General features: G+C 35.2%; 1 protein-coding gene across 1 annotated transcript in view; it reads left to right on the top strand.

The window, feature by feature from the left end:
• Positions 1-18,693, top strand: part of LOC111045468 — a 45,619-nt gene extending 26,926 nt beyond the window's left edge. The window contains exon 3 of the mRNA XM_039430190.1: positions 16,086-18,693. Within this exon, the coding sequence (XP_039286124.1) occupies positions 16,086-16,423 (338 nt within the window). The 3' untranslated portion in view covers positions 16,424-18,693. The remainder of the gene's footprint in view (positions 1-16,085) is intronic.
• The last annotated feature ends 474 nt before the right edge of the window (positions 18,694-19,167 follow it).

Below are 19,167 nucleotides of genomic sequence, written 5' to 3'. Positions count from 1 at the left end.
GTAGTATTATAGTTGTCACGTGGTACTTTAATACCATCAAATATTTTAAAATGAACCAATGAATTTTAATAGAATTATAAAATGGAAAGAAGGTTAGACCTAGTCAAAGGATAGATCAACTTAAATCAAATATTATTAGCGATTAGGAGTAATAGTATTATCAAAAACGATAAGAAAACATGTATAATTGTGATTCAATAACTATGAGAACCCATTGGTAAGATCAAAAAATCATAAAGCGGCTTACTTATTATTGGCGGATTATAAAAAAATAAAAGTGCATGAACATTGATGTTAGAATTATTTGTTTACATTTTGAAAAGAATTAGTCGATCTTGAATAAATCGATAATTATTAGAATCAATGCTGAACGAACCAGTATAACAGGTTGAATTATATAAAATTTACTCACAAAGGATATATTATGTATACTAAAGGAAGGCGATGTGTAGAAATACGAACAACTATTATTTCTGTATAAATATTTATTATAATCTAAAAAAGCACGGAAAATCAAGAGTATACAAAACTCATATAAAAAACTAAATGCATTAAAATCGTATGTTATGATTTATTTATGAAATCAATTTAAGATAAACACTCCATATATTTGTATAAAAACTTTTTTATCTAATTTTTTCTATTATAAAGTCAAGGAAGCCCTGTTTCCAAGGCGACCAATTGTATTGAGTCTATTAAATTGGAGACCAATCAGAGAGTAGCTTACAGAATTATTCTTGGAAGAGACAAATTTTTCTGAAAACTTCCTTCTTCTGGCTTAAGATCCCGACCTGAGAGGATGCACATGGAGTTTAGGGTTCTTTCTTCCTCTTTTTAAAATTTTAAAACTATTAAGCCAAACCCTTTTTTAATGTGAAATATTTGTATTAAATGTTAAATTATCTGTGAACTCAGTGCTGTCAAAGAGTTCGTAATTTGTAACTATTCCCTATAAATATATCTTTAATTCGGAAAGAAACTTATAAGAATCTGGATCACGCGCTAGCCCAGCAGAGACGAAAGGAGCCTACCTAATTAATTATTGGAAATAATTAATTCAATCCACGAGACCGTCAAGAACTTCATTTAAGTGAGTGATAAGTCAAACGAGCTCGTTTTAGATTTTCTGCGTATAGTGGGGGAATTAATCAAAAGCGCTATTCAAATTGACTTAAATTAAATAAAAAGTCACCACGTGTTGAATAATATCACATAGTTCATAAGAACATTTTATAAATTTATTTGATATATGTAGGAAGCTTACTTCCACACACGGCCCGAATTCATATAAATCCCTGAGATCTCATGTTTGAGTAATAATTTATTAATTATAATTTTGTTAATTGAACAAAGTATATCATATCAAACCTATAGACCGAACAGGTTTTTATTTGCAGAATTTTGTATTGATTGGAAGTCTAAGTATCAGTATTAAATATAATATATTTATGAATTTGAAACACACTATTGTGAATATTAGCAAAACCTGTGATAATTGTTCAGATTTTAGAAAGAATTTATTTAAAGAAAAATTATAGATATATTGAATATCTTATATACACATTTTTATGGGAATATATTTTGTGTTTTATGTCAGCATACAAATCGTAGAAATTTATTTTATCCTAGTTCATCTCGTGATATAAAGTTTGAGCTGTTCTTGTACCAATAGATATTCAGCAGCACTTAAAATTATTGAATCAAGTAATATTAATCTTATTCAGAGCACTCAATATTTATCATCCTTTGATGATATTCACTTTAATCTGCCAGAACAAGTATATTGAAAAATTATATTGATAAGGTTCCAGTTATATCATATAAGGATCCAGAGAGCTTCGAGAACTGGCGTTGTAAGTTCTAAGGAATTTTGGAAGGATATATTGGTGAATACCTGTATTCACGACGAGCGTTTTAAGAATCAACTAGAAACAACTATAGTTGGTCCTTATCATTCCCTAGTGGTACATGGTTACTGATAATCAGTCATCAAATATTCTTTTAATTTCCTCACTGTTATTCTTCAAGAACTTCATAGAAGCAGCGGTAAGAATTATTAATCACAGGTCATTGAACCTTATGGTGATTACTTGCATTTGTAAAATCCATGTATCTACCACTGAGCTAGAGCTGAGGTTTGAACCCAGTAATTTTGCGAGCCGGACGGCCTTAGTTTTTTGTGAATTTATTCGCAAAAGAGGGAATTTAACAACTGCTCTTATAAATACCAATAACATCGTATCATCTGTGAAGGATTGGCAAAGGTTTACCACAATTTCACATAGTCCAATAGACAGCTGATTTATGATGAATAATTCTATGGTCTGATTTTTACGGTAATATTGACGTATGAAGGAGGCTCCTTTTATATTATCCTTGAAATGCAAAATTTCCAAAAAACCTTCTATATAAGTCGACGCGCAATTTAAAAAGGAACATACCTGTCAAATTCCATGAAAATCTATTACCGTGTTTCGCTGTAAATGCGCAACATATAAACATTTAAACATAATGAGAAATGCCAAACTATCGACTAGAATCTTAAGGTGCGTACAGATTTACACGCCGCGAACATGAGCAATTCACTTTTAATCAGCTGATGCCAAGCTTTTTATACATGTATCTTACCGTTTCTGTAAAAATACAGATATAATCAGCTGATTAAAAGTGAATTGATCATGTTCGCGGCGCGTATATCTGTACGCACCATTAGACCTCACTTTGCTCGGTAAATTATTATAATCATTATCACGGGTATGTTGGAAGGATGAGGCCATACTCAAGTTATAACGTTTTTATTGGAATCATTAATTAGTTACCAGACCACTTCATAATTTCAATTGAATAGAATTGCACCACGTCAACTTATCCTATTCTAATAATAATTATACGGTACTGTAAAATATTCGCAATATTATAGAGATGATTTCATGGAATAATTCAATGTCATATTTGAAATCCTCTTAATGGTGGATATTTGTATTACCCCATAAAATTTAAGATATCACCTTTTAGAAGGGTGTCCACTAACGACAGGACAAGTGTGTTGAACATGAGTGTGCACACATATTTTCGTCATACATTCTTTGTGTGACAACAAAAGTTGTCAACAAAATTATGTTTATTTATCCGTCCTTATAGATTCTATTAGATTGAACGGAACTTGACAAACACAAATGCTCATCATGTGTTTGCTAAGTTATGTTCAATCTAATAGAATCTATAAGCATGGAAAAATAAACATTTTGTTGACAACTTTGCAGCTTAAACTAGTTCATAGCCAACTGATCATTGATTTAGTACAGTATAAAATTTACTACAATTTACCGCTAATTTTTATAATGATAACCTCTCCCATTATTATTTATTATTCAATGGGTTGTAGTTGAGAGAGCTCATTGAATGGAACCAGAAGTGGCCGATAACTTCCTTTTTAGTTTTTCTATGAGTTGTTGAGCGGCCAAGTCACGTTCTAGGTCATAAAGCAGACATTTTCCTAGGCCTACTACCTGTTTCAAAACATCATTCTCACATTAAAATTTCCTGACATACATAGTAATACTAGTACTACTAGTTCTAGATTCAAAGTATTGAGATACATCGTAGCAAAGAATAGCTAATCTATATTTCCTCCATGAGCGTAGCCTAATAGCATTGACTATAGACATGAATATAGTCTATATTCATAGTTATATTGTAGAACTGAATAGCTGTACAAGATAGCCTACCTGCCACCACATACAGAAGCAATCTTGTAATGACAACTGGAAGAGATTAGATGGTTTTCATTCAGCAGAAGACCTCGGCATGCATTTATAGAGGATGCGATTTCCACTTGAAAAAAACTCATTGACAATAATAATCTCGTAATCAACGTAGAGTAGAGTAGAGTAGGGTAGTAGTCTCGTAGAGTAGGTCATTGATTGACAGAATGCATTTTATGACCTATAAATTTCAGTGCTTATTCAGACCGTATTCAACAGTTTTTGGACCCGTACAGAAATAACTACTATTGTGCAGCTATACTTTTCAACTTGTTCGACAGGTTAGACTCACTTGATTCATTCTGTAATGTAGCCGATTGTTTGACATGAATTTCTACAATCCGAGAGCATCCATTGTTTAAAAAATGTAAAGTGTCGACGACGGTGAAAATTCATGACAAGTAAAATTGTACTGAAAAATGTATGCCTCTTGGCAGTCGGTTACGAGGACGGGACCTGGAACTATCTACAGCAGATAATCGGACCCGGCTCTACCCCTCTGTTACGAGACACCATTTTTCTGGTTCAGTGAGTTGCTAATATTATAAATTTTATTATTATATATTATTCATCTTTTTTTTATCGAAGGTAAATCCTGTAATTATTCTATTGTTTGTTTAAAAAGTTTTCTTAATATTATTTTATTTAAAGTTCCAGTTTCATTTTGAGTTACAATTTAATTAAATCGATTACTTAGTTCTCCAAAATATAATCTGTTTTGTTAATTCTTTTGAAATATAGTTCCTTTCTCATGAGTTATAGAGTTAGATCAATTTAACCTCTCGCAAGCCAAGCCCCCTCCTGGGGAGTACAACACCTTGTCGTTGGTGGAGGGGCTTGCGTGCTCCAACGACCCTGAGAGCTATGCCGGCGGTTGATTGCGGAAGAAGGGATACCCATGCCGGACAGGTCGAAGGATAGGAGCCAGACGAAGAAGTACTCCAAAGAAGACGTCGTCGGGCTAATCCCCCACACGTCCGATTACACTGGATTCAAAGTACACTAAATAGCCTCGGACGGGACCGGAATTTTAGGAAGGACAGGAAATGCAAATATATACGATTTGGAACATGGAATATTCGAACGCTTACAGGAAAAGAGGTTGAGTTGGTAGAAGAGATGAAGAAGTATAAGATAAAGGCACTTGGCTTGAGTGAAACAAGAAGGAAGGGAGTGGGACAGAAGGACTTGGATGGAGGGTATGTTATGCGATACTCAGGAATACCAGAGGGAAGAAGAGCTAGTGGTGGAGTGGCTATAGTAATGGATGGAGACACCAACACAAGAGTTAAAAGCTGGGAGGCTGTAAGCCCTAGAATTATCAGAGTGGATCTTGACCTAGAAGAGAAAATAAGCATCATTCAAGTGTATGGCCCAACGGAAGATGCTAGTGTGGCTGAAAAGGATGAGTTTTGGCTACAACTAGATAGAGTGACCATAGAGGCTGAAGAAACAAGAAAACTTGTGGTGATGGGAGATTTCAATGGGAGAGTTGGATCTGATCAACAGGACGGGCACGGAAGTATGGGAAAATATGGATGTGAAACAATAAGAAATAACAATGGACAAAGACTAATTGAATACTCAGCACAGCACAATCTTCTCATTGGAAACACTTGGTTTATACACAAAAGAATTCATAAGATCACATTTGTGGGAGAAGGTAGGGAAGCTGAGAGTATGATTGACTATATTCTGTACCAGGGTGACCTCAGGTATGCTTTCAAAGATGTCAAAGTCATCAGAGGAGCTGAACTAGACACTGACCATAGGTTACTAGTGGCAGATACTGGATTTGCAGAGAGGAAGGTCGAGCGACAGCGAGCATACACAAGAATAAAGCATGAAGAACTAAGGTGTATTGAGAACAGAGAAAGATACAAAACAGAGCTGTCAGACCAGATTGCAAATATGCAGAACAACTGTAATAATGTAGATAGTTTCTGGAATGAGCTGAAAGATGCTATTACAGGTGCTGCAAAGGGAGTGTGTGGCGAAAAAAGGCTGGGAAGGTTTAAGAGAAGGACAAGATGGTGGACAGAGGAGGTTCAGATGAAAGTGAAAGAGAAAAAGAAAGCATACAGAAAGTACATGATGACTAAGAGGCAGGAGGAGTACAGAATGTATGTTGAGAAAAGGAATGAGGCAAAGAGAACTATAAGGTTGGCAAAAACCAATTCATGGGAAGAATTTGGTCAAGATCTGCAACACCAACATGGACATGATAATGGTCGTTCATTTTGGAAAATTGTCAAGTGTTTAAAAGGAAAATATGGAAAGCAGATCAGAACAATAGCTGATGAAGAAGGAAGGTTGGTGTCACAGACAGAAGAGGTACTTGATAGATGGCGAAGATTCTATGAGGATAAGTTTCACAGGGATGATGATCAGAATGAGGATAATGAATATGAGCTCGAACAAATGATGGATGAGATAGATGGAATAACAAGTGGAATCGTTAGAGAAGAGGTAGAAGAATCCATTAAGAGGTTGAAGGTCGGCAAGGCAGCAGGAGAGGATGGTATTGTGCCAGAATTTATCAAATGGGGAGGAGATATATTGATTGATAGATTGTTGGATTTAATCAATGAAGCATGGCAGCAGGAAAGAGTCCCTGTGCAGTGGAGGAAGAATATTATAATCCCAATTCATAAGAAGGGTCTTACCACTGAGTGTGATAACTATAGAGCTGTAAGCTTATCTCAGGTGGCCATGAAAGTGTACACTGGTATACTTGAGAGGAGGCTGCGGAAAGTGGTGGAAGATGATATAGAAGAAGAACAAGCAGCGTTCAGACCGGGCAGGCAGACCCAGGAGCATATCTCTTCCCTTAGAAGTGTGTGTGCCAAATTTCTTGAGAAGGGAAGGAATGTATACCTAGCCTTTTTGGACCTGAAGGCTGCTTTCAACACAGTCCCAAGAAACCTAATATGGAGGGTATTGCATAGAAAGAGAGTGCCCACTAAGCTTATCAATGCAATTATTAGTGTGAAGGAAGGAATGGTGGCAAGAGTGCGCATTGGTGGAGGAGTGTCAGAGGAGTTTGCCATGGAAAAAGGCGTGAAACAGAGTGACAGCCTCAGTCCTCTGCTATTCATTCTAATCATGGATGAAATACACAAAATATGTAAAAGAAGAACACAGAACACGCTGGTGGGTTACTGGAATATGAGGCCGATCGGTGCAAGAGCTCTTCTGTTCGCCGACGACATTGTCTTGATTTGTGATTCAAAAGAAAAATTGCAACAGTCAACAACTGAATGGGCAGAGGAATTGAAATCAAGGCATATGGTCTTAAATGTCAAGAAAAGCAAGGTGATGGCAGTGTCAAAAGGAATGAGAGATAATATGCATATTATGGTGAATGGAGAGGAGATGGAACAGGTGGAGAAATATGAATACCTGGGTACAGTGATTTCGGAGGATGGAAGGATTGATAGGGAGGTGCTGAACAGAGTGAGAAAGGGAGCTGTTGCCTACTATGCAATAAAAGACTGTATATTTGGAAAAAGAGAGCTTGATAAAAAGATAAAGAACCAGGTATACAGAACAATAATAGAGCCCATCATGCTATATGGAAGCGAAAGTTGGCCAATAAAATCAAGCCACGAAAATAAGATAAGGACTGTAGAGATGAAATGCCACAGAAAGACAGTTGGTAAGACTAGAAGGGATAGAGTAAGAAATACTAGAATAAGGGAAGAAGAGGGAAGACGGTTCGGGAGATGAGGAGGATGGCGATGGATAGGGATAAATGGAGGAAGTGGACCGAGGCTACCCCAACGCTGTAAGGCATACTGGGGAGAGACAAAGAAGAAGAAGAAGAAGAAGCAAGCCAAGCGATTCCCCCATTATAAATTGTTACTATAATACCAGCTCATTACTATAATGTCTAGCTTATTTTATTAAGTCAACTTTCAATTAGTTGATCATTCTCACAACCCTAAATTACCAGCTCAATACCATACCTAATATAACCCCAAAATCACCAATAATAATTACCCTATTACAATTCATTTTAATGAATTGTGTATAATTGAATCAATGAATGAATTGAATATGAATATTCACAAATATTTGTAATATAGGAGTAAATAAAAAAAACACACTTCTAGGATATTTAAAAATTGCCTATTAATAATTGGTTTATACTTTATTCCTCTAACAATTTATTGTGTCAAACAAAATTTCGCCTCTGTTAAATGATGTTATATACAGGACGCATTTCATGTAGCATTACTAAAAATGGAGAAAACTGGTTATAGAGAGTTACGAAGTATCTCTCAGTGTACTGTACTGAGCATTTAAACATTCCTCCAATATGGAATCTATGAATGAATATTCAATTATAACATACTAGAGTTGAAGGTCCTTCTACATAGGTACTGACACAGTCATGTATGTTGTCAAGATACATCTTTTTTCAAATCTTCCATATATTTTGAAAATTCAATTAGGAATTCTTGTGTGTGAGTGCCTACTTACATTCTATTCCTCCACCATAAAATCTCTGAATGAATATCCAATTATAGGTAACTAGAGTTTAAGGTCCTTCTACATATTTAAACAGTAATGTGTTCAAGATACAACCTTTCCTCATAGCATCCATGTACTTTGAAAACTCAATTAGAAATTCTTGTGTGGTGAGTGACTACTTACATTCTATCCCTCCACTATAAAATCTTTCAATGAATATCCAATTATAACTTGAGTTTAAGGTCCTTCTACATATTTAAACAGTAATGTGTTCAAGATACAACCTTTTCTCATAGCTTCCATATACTTTGAAAATTCAATTAAGAATTCTTGTGTGGTGAGTGTCTACTCACATTCCATCTCAATCTTTCTTCAAAGCTTCGATGTACATTGAAATTCCAATAAGGAATTCTTGTACGGTGAATGCCTGCTAACATTCTATCTGAAGCCATCAGTGAAGCAAGATCATTGCCCTATCTCGGAACAGTGTTGACTCATGATTACTCATTTTATTGCCTTCAATAAACCAGGTTAATTAGCAATTGAAGATGCATGGAAACGGTCACCGGTTGACGTTCACAGAAACGTCCTACTCAACTACGACTGTCAATAAAACGTAGAAGGCAACGGATTTACCAAGTCGAAAACAAATACAGCACACTAATAAACCGAGGCCACCCAGTCAGCTTCAACTAGTGGATTCCCTTCAAAGCCTGCTGACAAATCCTGTGGGAAACACTTTACAATTTGCTCTGGGAAGAGTGCATTCTGTTGTTGATTACCGGTGCGCCTGAAGGCTGGACCGCGCTCACTACTCGAGTCTCAAGGACAACTCTAATTAGCTGCACATCATATCCAACAATACCTCTATAATTGTGAGAGAATCTTTCATGCATTTGTGTAGTGGAAGAGAGACTACATCTCCGTTCTGATGAAGCTGTGCATCAAGTTTTGTTCTCAATGCATCTTGAAATAATTTGAGAATGATGAAAATGTAATGTTTGATGATTGTAGAGTAGATTTGCCGGCCGGCATAACATAGTTTATGTTGGTCTCGCAGCTTTACTTTACTTACTTTACTTGTCATGTTCGTCACAATGATTAAACTGCATTAAGGGAGCAACGAACCCGCAGTATATGACAAGTCAAAGTTTAATCTAATATCTAACATCCTTCATATTTCAACACAACAGACTTCACATAACACACATTAATCAAACATTAATCGACAAGGAAGTCTGCTAACCTGTACGGACACAATAGAATTATGAGTGTTTTTTTGAACTCCTTCAAGCCATCAATTTCTCTTATGTGAGATGGAATTTAATTGAATATTTTCATTCCCATATAAAACGGGCCACTCTCCAGCAGGCTAAGTTTTGTTATGTGGGTAAACAAAACCTCTAAATCTTGTATTATGGGGATGACTCACCTGGTTCTCCTCAAACATTCGTCTATTTTTAAAAACTAAGATTGCTAAATCTAATATATAAATAGCAGGAGCCGTCAGCTATCTCTTTTCTTTAAAATAAGGTCTGCAAGAACGCATCGTATTAATCTTATAAATTATCCTAATGGCTTTCTTCTGCAGAATGCAGCTGCAGTAAGCAGCTACAGCCTGCTTCGATGTTCTTATGTGTGTGTTCGTGGGTTTGAAACCCGCTCGGTGATGCCGGCACCAAGCACAAGCAGAGCAGGTCACGTGAACATCATCCACCATAAAAAGAAGGTGCTCTTTACAAGAATGATAGAGAATAGATAGTTGTCTCATTTGATTCTTCGATTACTCAAAAACTCTCATTTGTTAGAGAATTAGTGGGAAGGCTATTTTTAATATTCTTTCCGAGGAATGGACATTGATATGTCCAAAGCTCCGCCAATTTATGTAGATGCATAACAATATTATCTATCGTTATTCCAAATGGCTTTTTTCATATCATATACAGTTCAATAATGATTTTCTTAGTCTATATTATGTAAATTCATCTATAATTTTGCTGTATTGTAAGCTATTGTATATAAGTGTATAAGCCAGTATATATTGTAATCTTAATAAATGAAGTACTCAATCAATCAATATTTTTAATGTCAGTGATGAGAATTTGATCATTGAATTATCCCCCCATTTATTCCTTGATCCTTGGTCTCCTGCCTTCGCAACATAGAAGTATGATGATCAAATATCGACAATAATTACATTTTCTTGTTAGAAATTGACATTCGGCCCCACCAGAACAAAGGATAGCGTACTGGAAGGAAAGGCTCATCTACAGCCCTGGAACTCTAGCTGCAAGGAAACGAACTTATCATGCGATTGTGCGTTGCTCCTTCTCATTATCATTCTAATACATACAATATTATTATAATACATGAGTATTATCCTTCTTGACATAAAGCTCGTTTCCTTTGGCCGTGACTTCCACAGATCGGCGACCCACGCCTGACCGCGACGACTCACTCTCTCTCTCTCTCTTTTCCCTTCTCTCACTCACTATCGCTCTCTCTAGCTCATTAGTCATGTCAGGCGAGTAGAATGGGAGGAGAGAGAGAGTGAGTGGGAGAGCGAAGGAGAAGAAAGGAAGAACGCGTCTCCCGTGGCGAGGCGTTCAGCGAGTTCTAGTACAACAGGCCAAGGACGTTAGCTGCACGACATGGTAAACCGTACTGAAGGAGAGGAAGAAGATGGAAGCACATTGAGGAGGAGAAGAAGTGAAGTAGGAGGAAGACAATAAATAATTGGTAGAAAAGGGAGAGGAAGAAGAAAAATCTGGATGAGGAGGTGGAGAATAAGGTGGAAGGAGAAGAAGGAGGAGGAGGAGGAGGATGATGATGATGAGGAGGAGGAGGAAGAGAAGAAGAAGAAGGAGAAAAAGAAGAAGAAGAAGAAGAAGAAGATGATGATGGTAAAGTGGTAGAAAAAGGAGAAGAAGAAGATTATGAAGAAAGAGGAGAAGAATAAGAGAAAGAAGAATAAAAGAAAGAATAAGAAGATTGGGAAAGATAGGAAAGAAATCTAAGGAAGAGAATCAAGTAGAAGGAAAGTATAAAGGAGTGGAGATCGTCAATTAAATTTGAAATATAACGAAGAATTTTAAGAAACTATCATAAATTGATTTGAAAAGGAGTAAAGATCATCAAGAATATCTCAAAAGTGAGAAAGAATTTCGAGAAATAACCATAAATTGATATTTTGATGCAAAGGAGTGGAGGTCATCAAGAAATTTCAAAAATGAGAAAGAACTTCAAGAAATACCCAGACACACACTAAGCTTCGGTTGACGTGTAAGGTTCTTTGAACCTTTGGATCCTCCAATCCGCCCCTTCGAAAACATAACAATAACCATAAATTGATGTTGATTAAGTGTAACATGTAAAATATGAATGGAGATCATAAAGAAATTTGAAAATTGTAAAGACTTTCCAGTAAAAACCATAAATTACTTTTGATTGGGTGTAACATTTAAAATATCCAAGAAAATGAGAGAAGGAAGAAGGAGAAAAAGTCGTGATCTGCCGACATCGAATATACATGTGTATAAGCATACATACATATATATATATATAATATATATATATATATATATATATTTATTTATTTATGTGTGTAAGCCGACGACGCCCATTCAACGTTGAGACGCGCGCGCGTGAGAACAATGACTCGGCGTCTATGAGATTCACTTAAAGCCGCCAGCATTGGGCGTATGGGTAGCATTGCTGTAATTTAACAAGGATTGATGCCAGTTAGTAATGGATCTCAGTGTAGTATAAGCAGAGAGGCAGCTGTGGGTCGCGTTTGGAAGCCAACTGGGTCTCTTGGTCTCTTATGGGGGTCGCTTGCGAAATGCAATGACACACCCTTCCAATACAGACTGCACTGTGACACTATAGAATCATTACTTTCCACCAAAGACGTCTTTGCTCTTCACACAAGAAAGGAGTAGTTTTGGGCTTTAAGCCTGTTGTTCCTTTCCCAATCATTCATAGTTGAGAATGATATTTATTTATTTATTTATTCATAATTTTTACAAAGTAGCACTGATTGGGAGAGAAAAACTAAGGATATTTCTTGTACTATTACTCTCCGAAATTTAGATTATTATTGATATTGTATGTATCAATGTATAAATAAATGAATATATCTCGTAGAATGTGATGTAGTCAACTAGTCGTGTAGAAAAGGAAAATCTATAGTGAAATTCACGTTATACAGTCAGTGGAAATGATAGGACGGCAAGGTTGTCAATTCTCTTAGTTAAATTCTCCAGTAGTTACCTGTGATTCAATTCATCCACGTTCATATTATATGATATCAATATTGTTGATTCTTGTTAAACCGATTGATTATTAATGTTGTCTCAAATATATAATTTTTATGTTTCATCTAGAGAAAAAAATATTTTTGATAAGGAATTCTGATAGTCTGGATGAAATGGTATGGTAGTTCAACATAATATTTTTTCACATCAAATAAACGATTTGGCAACAGTGCGGAGCTAGAGAAGGATATAGCAATCTTCTCTGTCTAATGACATAAAAGGATAACAGAAAAATATTAATCAAATATATTATTTTTTTCATGTTTCAAGAGAAAAAATATTTTTAATTATTTGATAATATATTCTAATAAATCACTTTTTGCTTTTAGAAAAAACGTCTAGCAGTCAGATAAGCAATCTGTTAAGCAGTCAGATAAGCAATCTGATAAGCAGTCAGATAAGCAATCTGATAAGCAGTCAGATAAGCAATCTGATAAGCAGTCAGATAAGCAATCTGATAAGCAGTCAGATAAGCAATCTGATAAGCAGTCAGATAATAAGCAATATCTGACTGCTAGTCGTTTTTTCTAAAAGCAAAAAGTGATTTAATAATAAGCAGTTCGTGATGGAAAACAACATTGAAGAATTGTATTCTAATATTTGAGATGAAATATTCTGGTAGTTCAACATGATACTTCTTCACAGCAAGCAAATTTTTTGGCAACAGTGCGGAGCTAGAAAAGGATATTGTAATCTGCTCTGTCAAATGACAAACAAGGATAACACAACAATGTTAATCAGGTGCTGTCTTTATAATATGGACATCGTAGGCTTGCTAATACACGTGATCACCTACTAGCACTATCTAAGGAGCTCTAAGCCCTTTACTATTCTAAATACTTTCTGTGAGGTTGATTAATACAATTAGAGGTTGATTAGATTAAAGTTATGGATTTTTTCTTTGCTGAGGGTGATGCCTACATGATCTCCAGGCTTGTGCTTGGGTAATGAGACGGATGATGATGATGATGAGAGATGTAAAGATTGAGGTGGGTTCCGAACCACCGAGTAGCATTTTCAATTCATAAATAATATTTTCGAGTATGTTACTACTCAAATCCAAAAAAAAAAAAAAAATGTTTTACCATTGGTGGTATAGGAAGCGTTCATGTTATTTGAAAACAATGCTGCCAGTTTCAATTGAATCTTGCTGTTAGTTATGGAATTCTCAAATATCAAGCAAGATTAGAGATAAGACTTACACATATATTATTTTATTCCGCCTGAATTTTAAAACGAGAATCACGATATGAAATAATGTGACCTTTTGAGAGACCACAATAGTTTTGTGACCTTATGTGAATTTGGGTCTAGAGAGGAATCCCGGAATCACATATAAATTCAGATAGCAAAATCCAGGCAATGGATATAAATTATCACGGTGAAATTCTGTGACTGTACAAGACATAGAGAACGTTCATCTTGTCACTAATTGAAGTTTGTTTGTCCACTTCCAGAGAGGAAATAAACACAGATTTGTCGCAAAATAGAACTATGAATCATACAACAATATGCTTCTTAAATGACTGTTGATTGGAAAAACACGTCAATTTGGTAGAAAACAAAAGATAGTGCCATAGTGGCTTTATAAAGCTAATGATCAAAACAAAATTCTCACTACACTAATAACATGGAAGATAAGATTTCATCATTGATTTCCTACTGAAAATAGAACTACAAGTAGTAGAATTCGATAGCAAAACTCCTACTGGAGAAAGTACAGGCCTAAACTGCGGTATTATTGTTTACTCTGATTGATTCTATAAATCAACTTTCTCAGACAATTTTATAGCTCATTGAATTACAACCACAAGCCACATAAGTAATAGGCTACCAAGGTTAAAACGCATTTGCTTGATTTTGAATCACTTAAACAGATGTATTTCTAATTTATAATCTAACAAGCGTTTTCTCAAACTTACTCATCTAAGAACCTCCTCAATCTAAAGGTGCGAATATCAGAACGAGTGAGTCGCGGTTTCGCTTCCGGTTTTGATTTTTGATCTATGCCACAGAACTGTCAGGTCGATGTTACTTGTCAGTCCCAACAAACGCCCTATGATTGGTGCGGCCAGATCGACAATAAATTGTTGTTGAATTATAGACCCTGAAACATGGGCACCTCAATTGAGCCTCCCGCCAAGTGAAATTTGCGTAGCTTTAGCGTTATTCAAAAGTTAATTCAGCATAAATCTACCGAAGAATGGTTCAAATTGTCTTAGGAAACGTTATAAGTAGTGATAATATTGTACGAGAATGGTGTCGGAAAATCAAAGACTTCAGTTTTGACTTCCGGAATCTTTGTGATGCATGACAATTCGGCCTCACAGTCCTGGTGCAACCAAACGGCTTCTCAAGCAAATCAAATGGGATAGTTTCGATCACCCACCATACAATCCTGATTAAGCCACCAGTAATTTAGACCTTTTCCCCAAACTCAAGGGCGACTCTTGAGGGCAAATCTTCCAAACTAAAGAGGAGCTCCAAAACAACATCATAGCCCAGTTACACTCATTTGACGGCAGCATTTCATGAAGAGGGTTTTGCTAGGCTGGTCCACTGGTATGACAAAACCACTAGTATATTGCATGAACCTTCACAATAATTTATGTTGAAGAATGATAATGAGTGTAAGTAACTTTTAGTGAGAAAATTATTCTTTTACTATTATTTATGGCTAATCGGAGGTTGAAAAAATGACTCGTTAAGGCTGTGCAAAGGCTAAAAATAAACTTTCTACTCCTGATATTTTTAAAAGTTTTTGATTTGTATATCATCAAGCTATCAAAATTAAAAAGTTTTCACTGGAAAATTTTTTTTCTGATTATTCCTTTTTGATATATGAGCGCCTAAAGATTAAATTTTTGGGTCAGAACATTTCAAAATCGGTAAGAGATAAATCCATGCGATTCAGAGGATAGATTCTTTATGGTATTGTTGATCTAGTAAAACAAAAGTTATCTGACAGTATCAATTTTTAAGATAGTTATTCAATTTACTAAAAATAACCAAAAATAGTTGAGTTATTTCTGGTTATTTTTGGTAAATTGAATAACTTTTTCTAAAATTGATATTTTCAGAAAATTTTTGTTTTATTAGATCAACAATACCATGGAGAATGTATCCTCTAAATCTCATGGATTTATATCTTACCGAATTCGAAATGTTCTGTCCCAAAAATTCAAACTTCAGGCGCTCATATCTCAAAAAGTAATGATCGGAAAAAAATGTTTTCCTGAGAAAACTTTTTCATTTTGATAGCTTGATGATATACAAATCGAAAAACTTTGAAAAATATCACGAGAGAAAGTTTATTTTTAGCCTTTGCACAGCCTTAATTGGAAAAATATCACATAATCATCCGTCTCATTACATACGCACAAGCGTAGAGTTCATGTGGGTATCACCAAAACCAAATCGTGATATTTGACCTCAATCTTTGTAGACATTACACTCAACATTACAATAAATTTCACTCTATAGTCAGTGTGCTCTACATCTCTCTAGAATATTGTGTCTTGTGTTTCAGGTCGACCAGGCACCGATTACCCGGTGCTAGCCGAGGTGCCCTACACGGACTTCTACTGCGACGAGCAGCCCTACCCGGGCTTCTTCGCCGACACGGACACGCGTTGCCAGACGTGGCACTACTGCGACCTGGACGGACGACAGGCGTCCTTCCTCTGTCCGAACGGCACACAGTTCAGCCAGGCCGTGTTCGTGTGCGACTGGTGGTTCAACGTGCGATGCGACCTCAGTCGTCAGCTCTACCCGATCAATGGTCGTCTCTACCATCGGCCCAAGCTCGATCCGACGCGGCCGCATCGCGTCATAGACAAACAGCTTGTAGACAATATCTTTCTTTGAGCGGCAACAGAATCTTTGTGAATGATATATGAGTGTGATAACATTTCTTGTGAATGGTTTACGAGTATCATAACAGTTCTTGTTAATGGTTTACGAGTATGATAACAGTTCTGAATGGTTTTCGAGTATGATAAAAGTTCTTGTGAATGGTTTACGAGTATGATAACAGTTCTTGTGAATGGTATATGAGTATGATAACAGTTTTTGTGAATGGTTTATAAGTAAGATAACAGCTCTTGTGAATGGTTTTACGAGTATGATAACAGTTCTTGAGAATGGTTTATGAGTATGATAACAGTTCTTATGAATGATTTACGAGTATAAAAGATCTTGTGAATGGTTTGAGTGAGTGACATCGACAAACAGGTCGTAGATAATATCTTCCTTTGAGCGACAACAATGTCTGTGTGAATGAATGGTTCATGAGTATGATACCAGTTTTTGTGAAAACAGCTCATAGACAATATCTTCCTTTGAGCGGAAGTTTTTGTGGATGGTTTATGAGTATGATAGACATTTTTGTGAATGATTTGAGTGAGTGGTCTATGAAGCAGTATGTAATATACTGAATTATATTGAATTTATGTTGAAATGTATATGATGACAATGCAGAAATCCTTTACATGTTGTAATTAATATTGTAAACGATTGAAAATGCAAATAAGTGATTTAAATAAATTAAATGATAGCAGTCAAAACCTGGAAACGCAGTGATTGGTTTGTGAAGCAGTATAATAACATTAAAACCGCAATGATTGATCGAGACAATGAGAATCTATGTCATAAGTGCCCTTTGCTCAGTGCTAGTTTAAACGGACACTCAATAATTGAAGCTGGATTTAATCCATGGTTAATTTGGTTTGTTATAATGTGGTTCATATTGAATGTGAGCCACCATCTGATTCAATCCTAAATGTAGGCATATTACAAATGTAGCTTTACACAATCCACTATATACAAATTATTGTCCTAAGTGTCGTTCGAATAGGATAAATTTCATTCAAAGTCAGAGACAAAGTTAATTTTGAGATTAACCACCAGCTCATTCAAGCTTCACTGGGCAAATGCATTTAAAACGTATTTATTTTTAATAGAGTTGACTATTGAGTCTTGACTTTTAATGAGAATTTTAGTGGTTTGTTAAATACAGTGAAGATTCAATAAATTGAAACAATGAGAGTCTGTAATTGAAACTTATCTATCTCAAATAAGAGAGTATAGAATTGTAATTTGAATTCTATTACATAACATTCTCTCTGTTTTGAATATGATTGACCCTTGTCCTTAAAAAATGAAAATATGTTTGGTTTGTGGGATATAGTGGACTCTCGATCAATCGATATAGGCCTAGTGTAGTGAGATTACGTTCTTAAAACGTATATTTTGAATCTCCTTCACCTTGTACTAGTTAATAAATTATCGTTAAAAAGATTTGAGATACACCCTTAATGTATAAGATACTCTTGAGGAGCTATACGGTTTTTTTACCTGTATAATAAGTTCAACCATGTAATAATTAGTGATTGTACAAAAACCTAACTGTGTATGGAAATTAAATGCAATTAAAAAAATAATCTCGAGGCAATAAATGAATTAAATAACTGATGTGATTGTAAATGACAAATGATTGTGAGCAGAGTTATTTATGTGATGTTATCTTTTCATGAGTTATTGTAATTATTTTGTATGATGTAGTGTGTAAACTCTGAGTGCCAGTGATGATACCGTAGAATAAATGAAAATGATAAGAATTAATAAATTTGTAATCCTAGATTTACGAGTATAATTTATAATTCAGGATAAGCTGATATACATAGTTTTTTAGTTCTCTCTAGAAAGTGAATTCGACGACGTTTTTTTTGATGGGGAGTTTCTTATGGAAAGATCCCATCTAACCTGAATTTATATATAGGCCTATATTTTGATTAATCCAAACTTTGAATCTTGAGGATCGAAATATTTCATTGATTGAGATATATTATATCCATCCATCTACCTACTTCTTCCATGATATTTCAGAAGCTAAAGAGTTTCCAAAATTCCAATAATAATTCTTTATTGATTCATACGAAAAGTACATCCTCAAAATGATAGGGAGAGAAAAATGAGGTACCTAACCTTGTGCTATTCATCTAAACATTGCCTACAAACATTCCAGTATGTACATATTAGAATTGTAAATTTTTATACTGTTCAGAGAATAAGAATCATTATTGATTTACCTTTATTGAGAAACAAAATTATAAGAATAAAATACACTGTAGTAATATTATGTATTCTGTTTTCTTTCCTAATTGTGCAAACTGTTTCCTCATCACCCGATTATCTCTATACGATTAATTTCCACTTTAATATATAATTAAGTGGAAATATTATTATTATTATAATATATAATCTACTCTCCAACTTTCAATCCATGATTTTCTAGAAAATCATTTTTTATTTGTGGGTCATTTAACATTGTCTTCCTGTCATTTGTGAGCAATGAACAATTTCTACACACTATATTATTCCAACAATGTCTGCTTCAATTTTTTTATCCATGGCTGTTCATCAATGTTGTCATCTCATAATTGATTGATTATACAGTAGTACTCCAATTATCCGAACTCCGACTATTCGAATCGCCAACTATCCGAATCACTTTCAGAAAAAAATTTGTCCAAAAAAAGTGCGCTATTATTCTTCCCCCTGCGATGCCAGTGTTTGCGCGTTCGCTCACTATTGTCCTTCCCTTGTACATA

Source organism: Nilaparvata lugens, chromosome 1 (assembly GCF_014356525.2).
Source record: "Nilaparvata lugens isolate BPH chromosome 1, ASM1435652v1, whole genome shotgun sequence".
In the NCBI taxonomy this organism is placed as follows: domain Eukaryota; kingdom Metazoa; phylum Arthropoda; class Insecta; order Hemiptera; family Delphacidae; genus Nilaparvata; species Nilaparvata lugens.
This window is presented reverse-complemented; position numbering and strand designations above follow the sequence as displayed.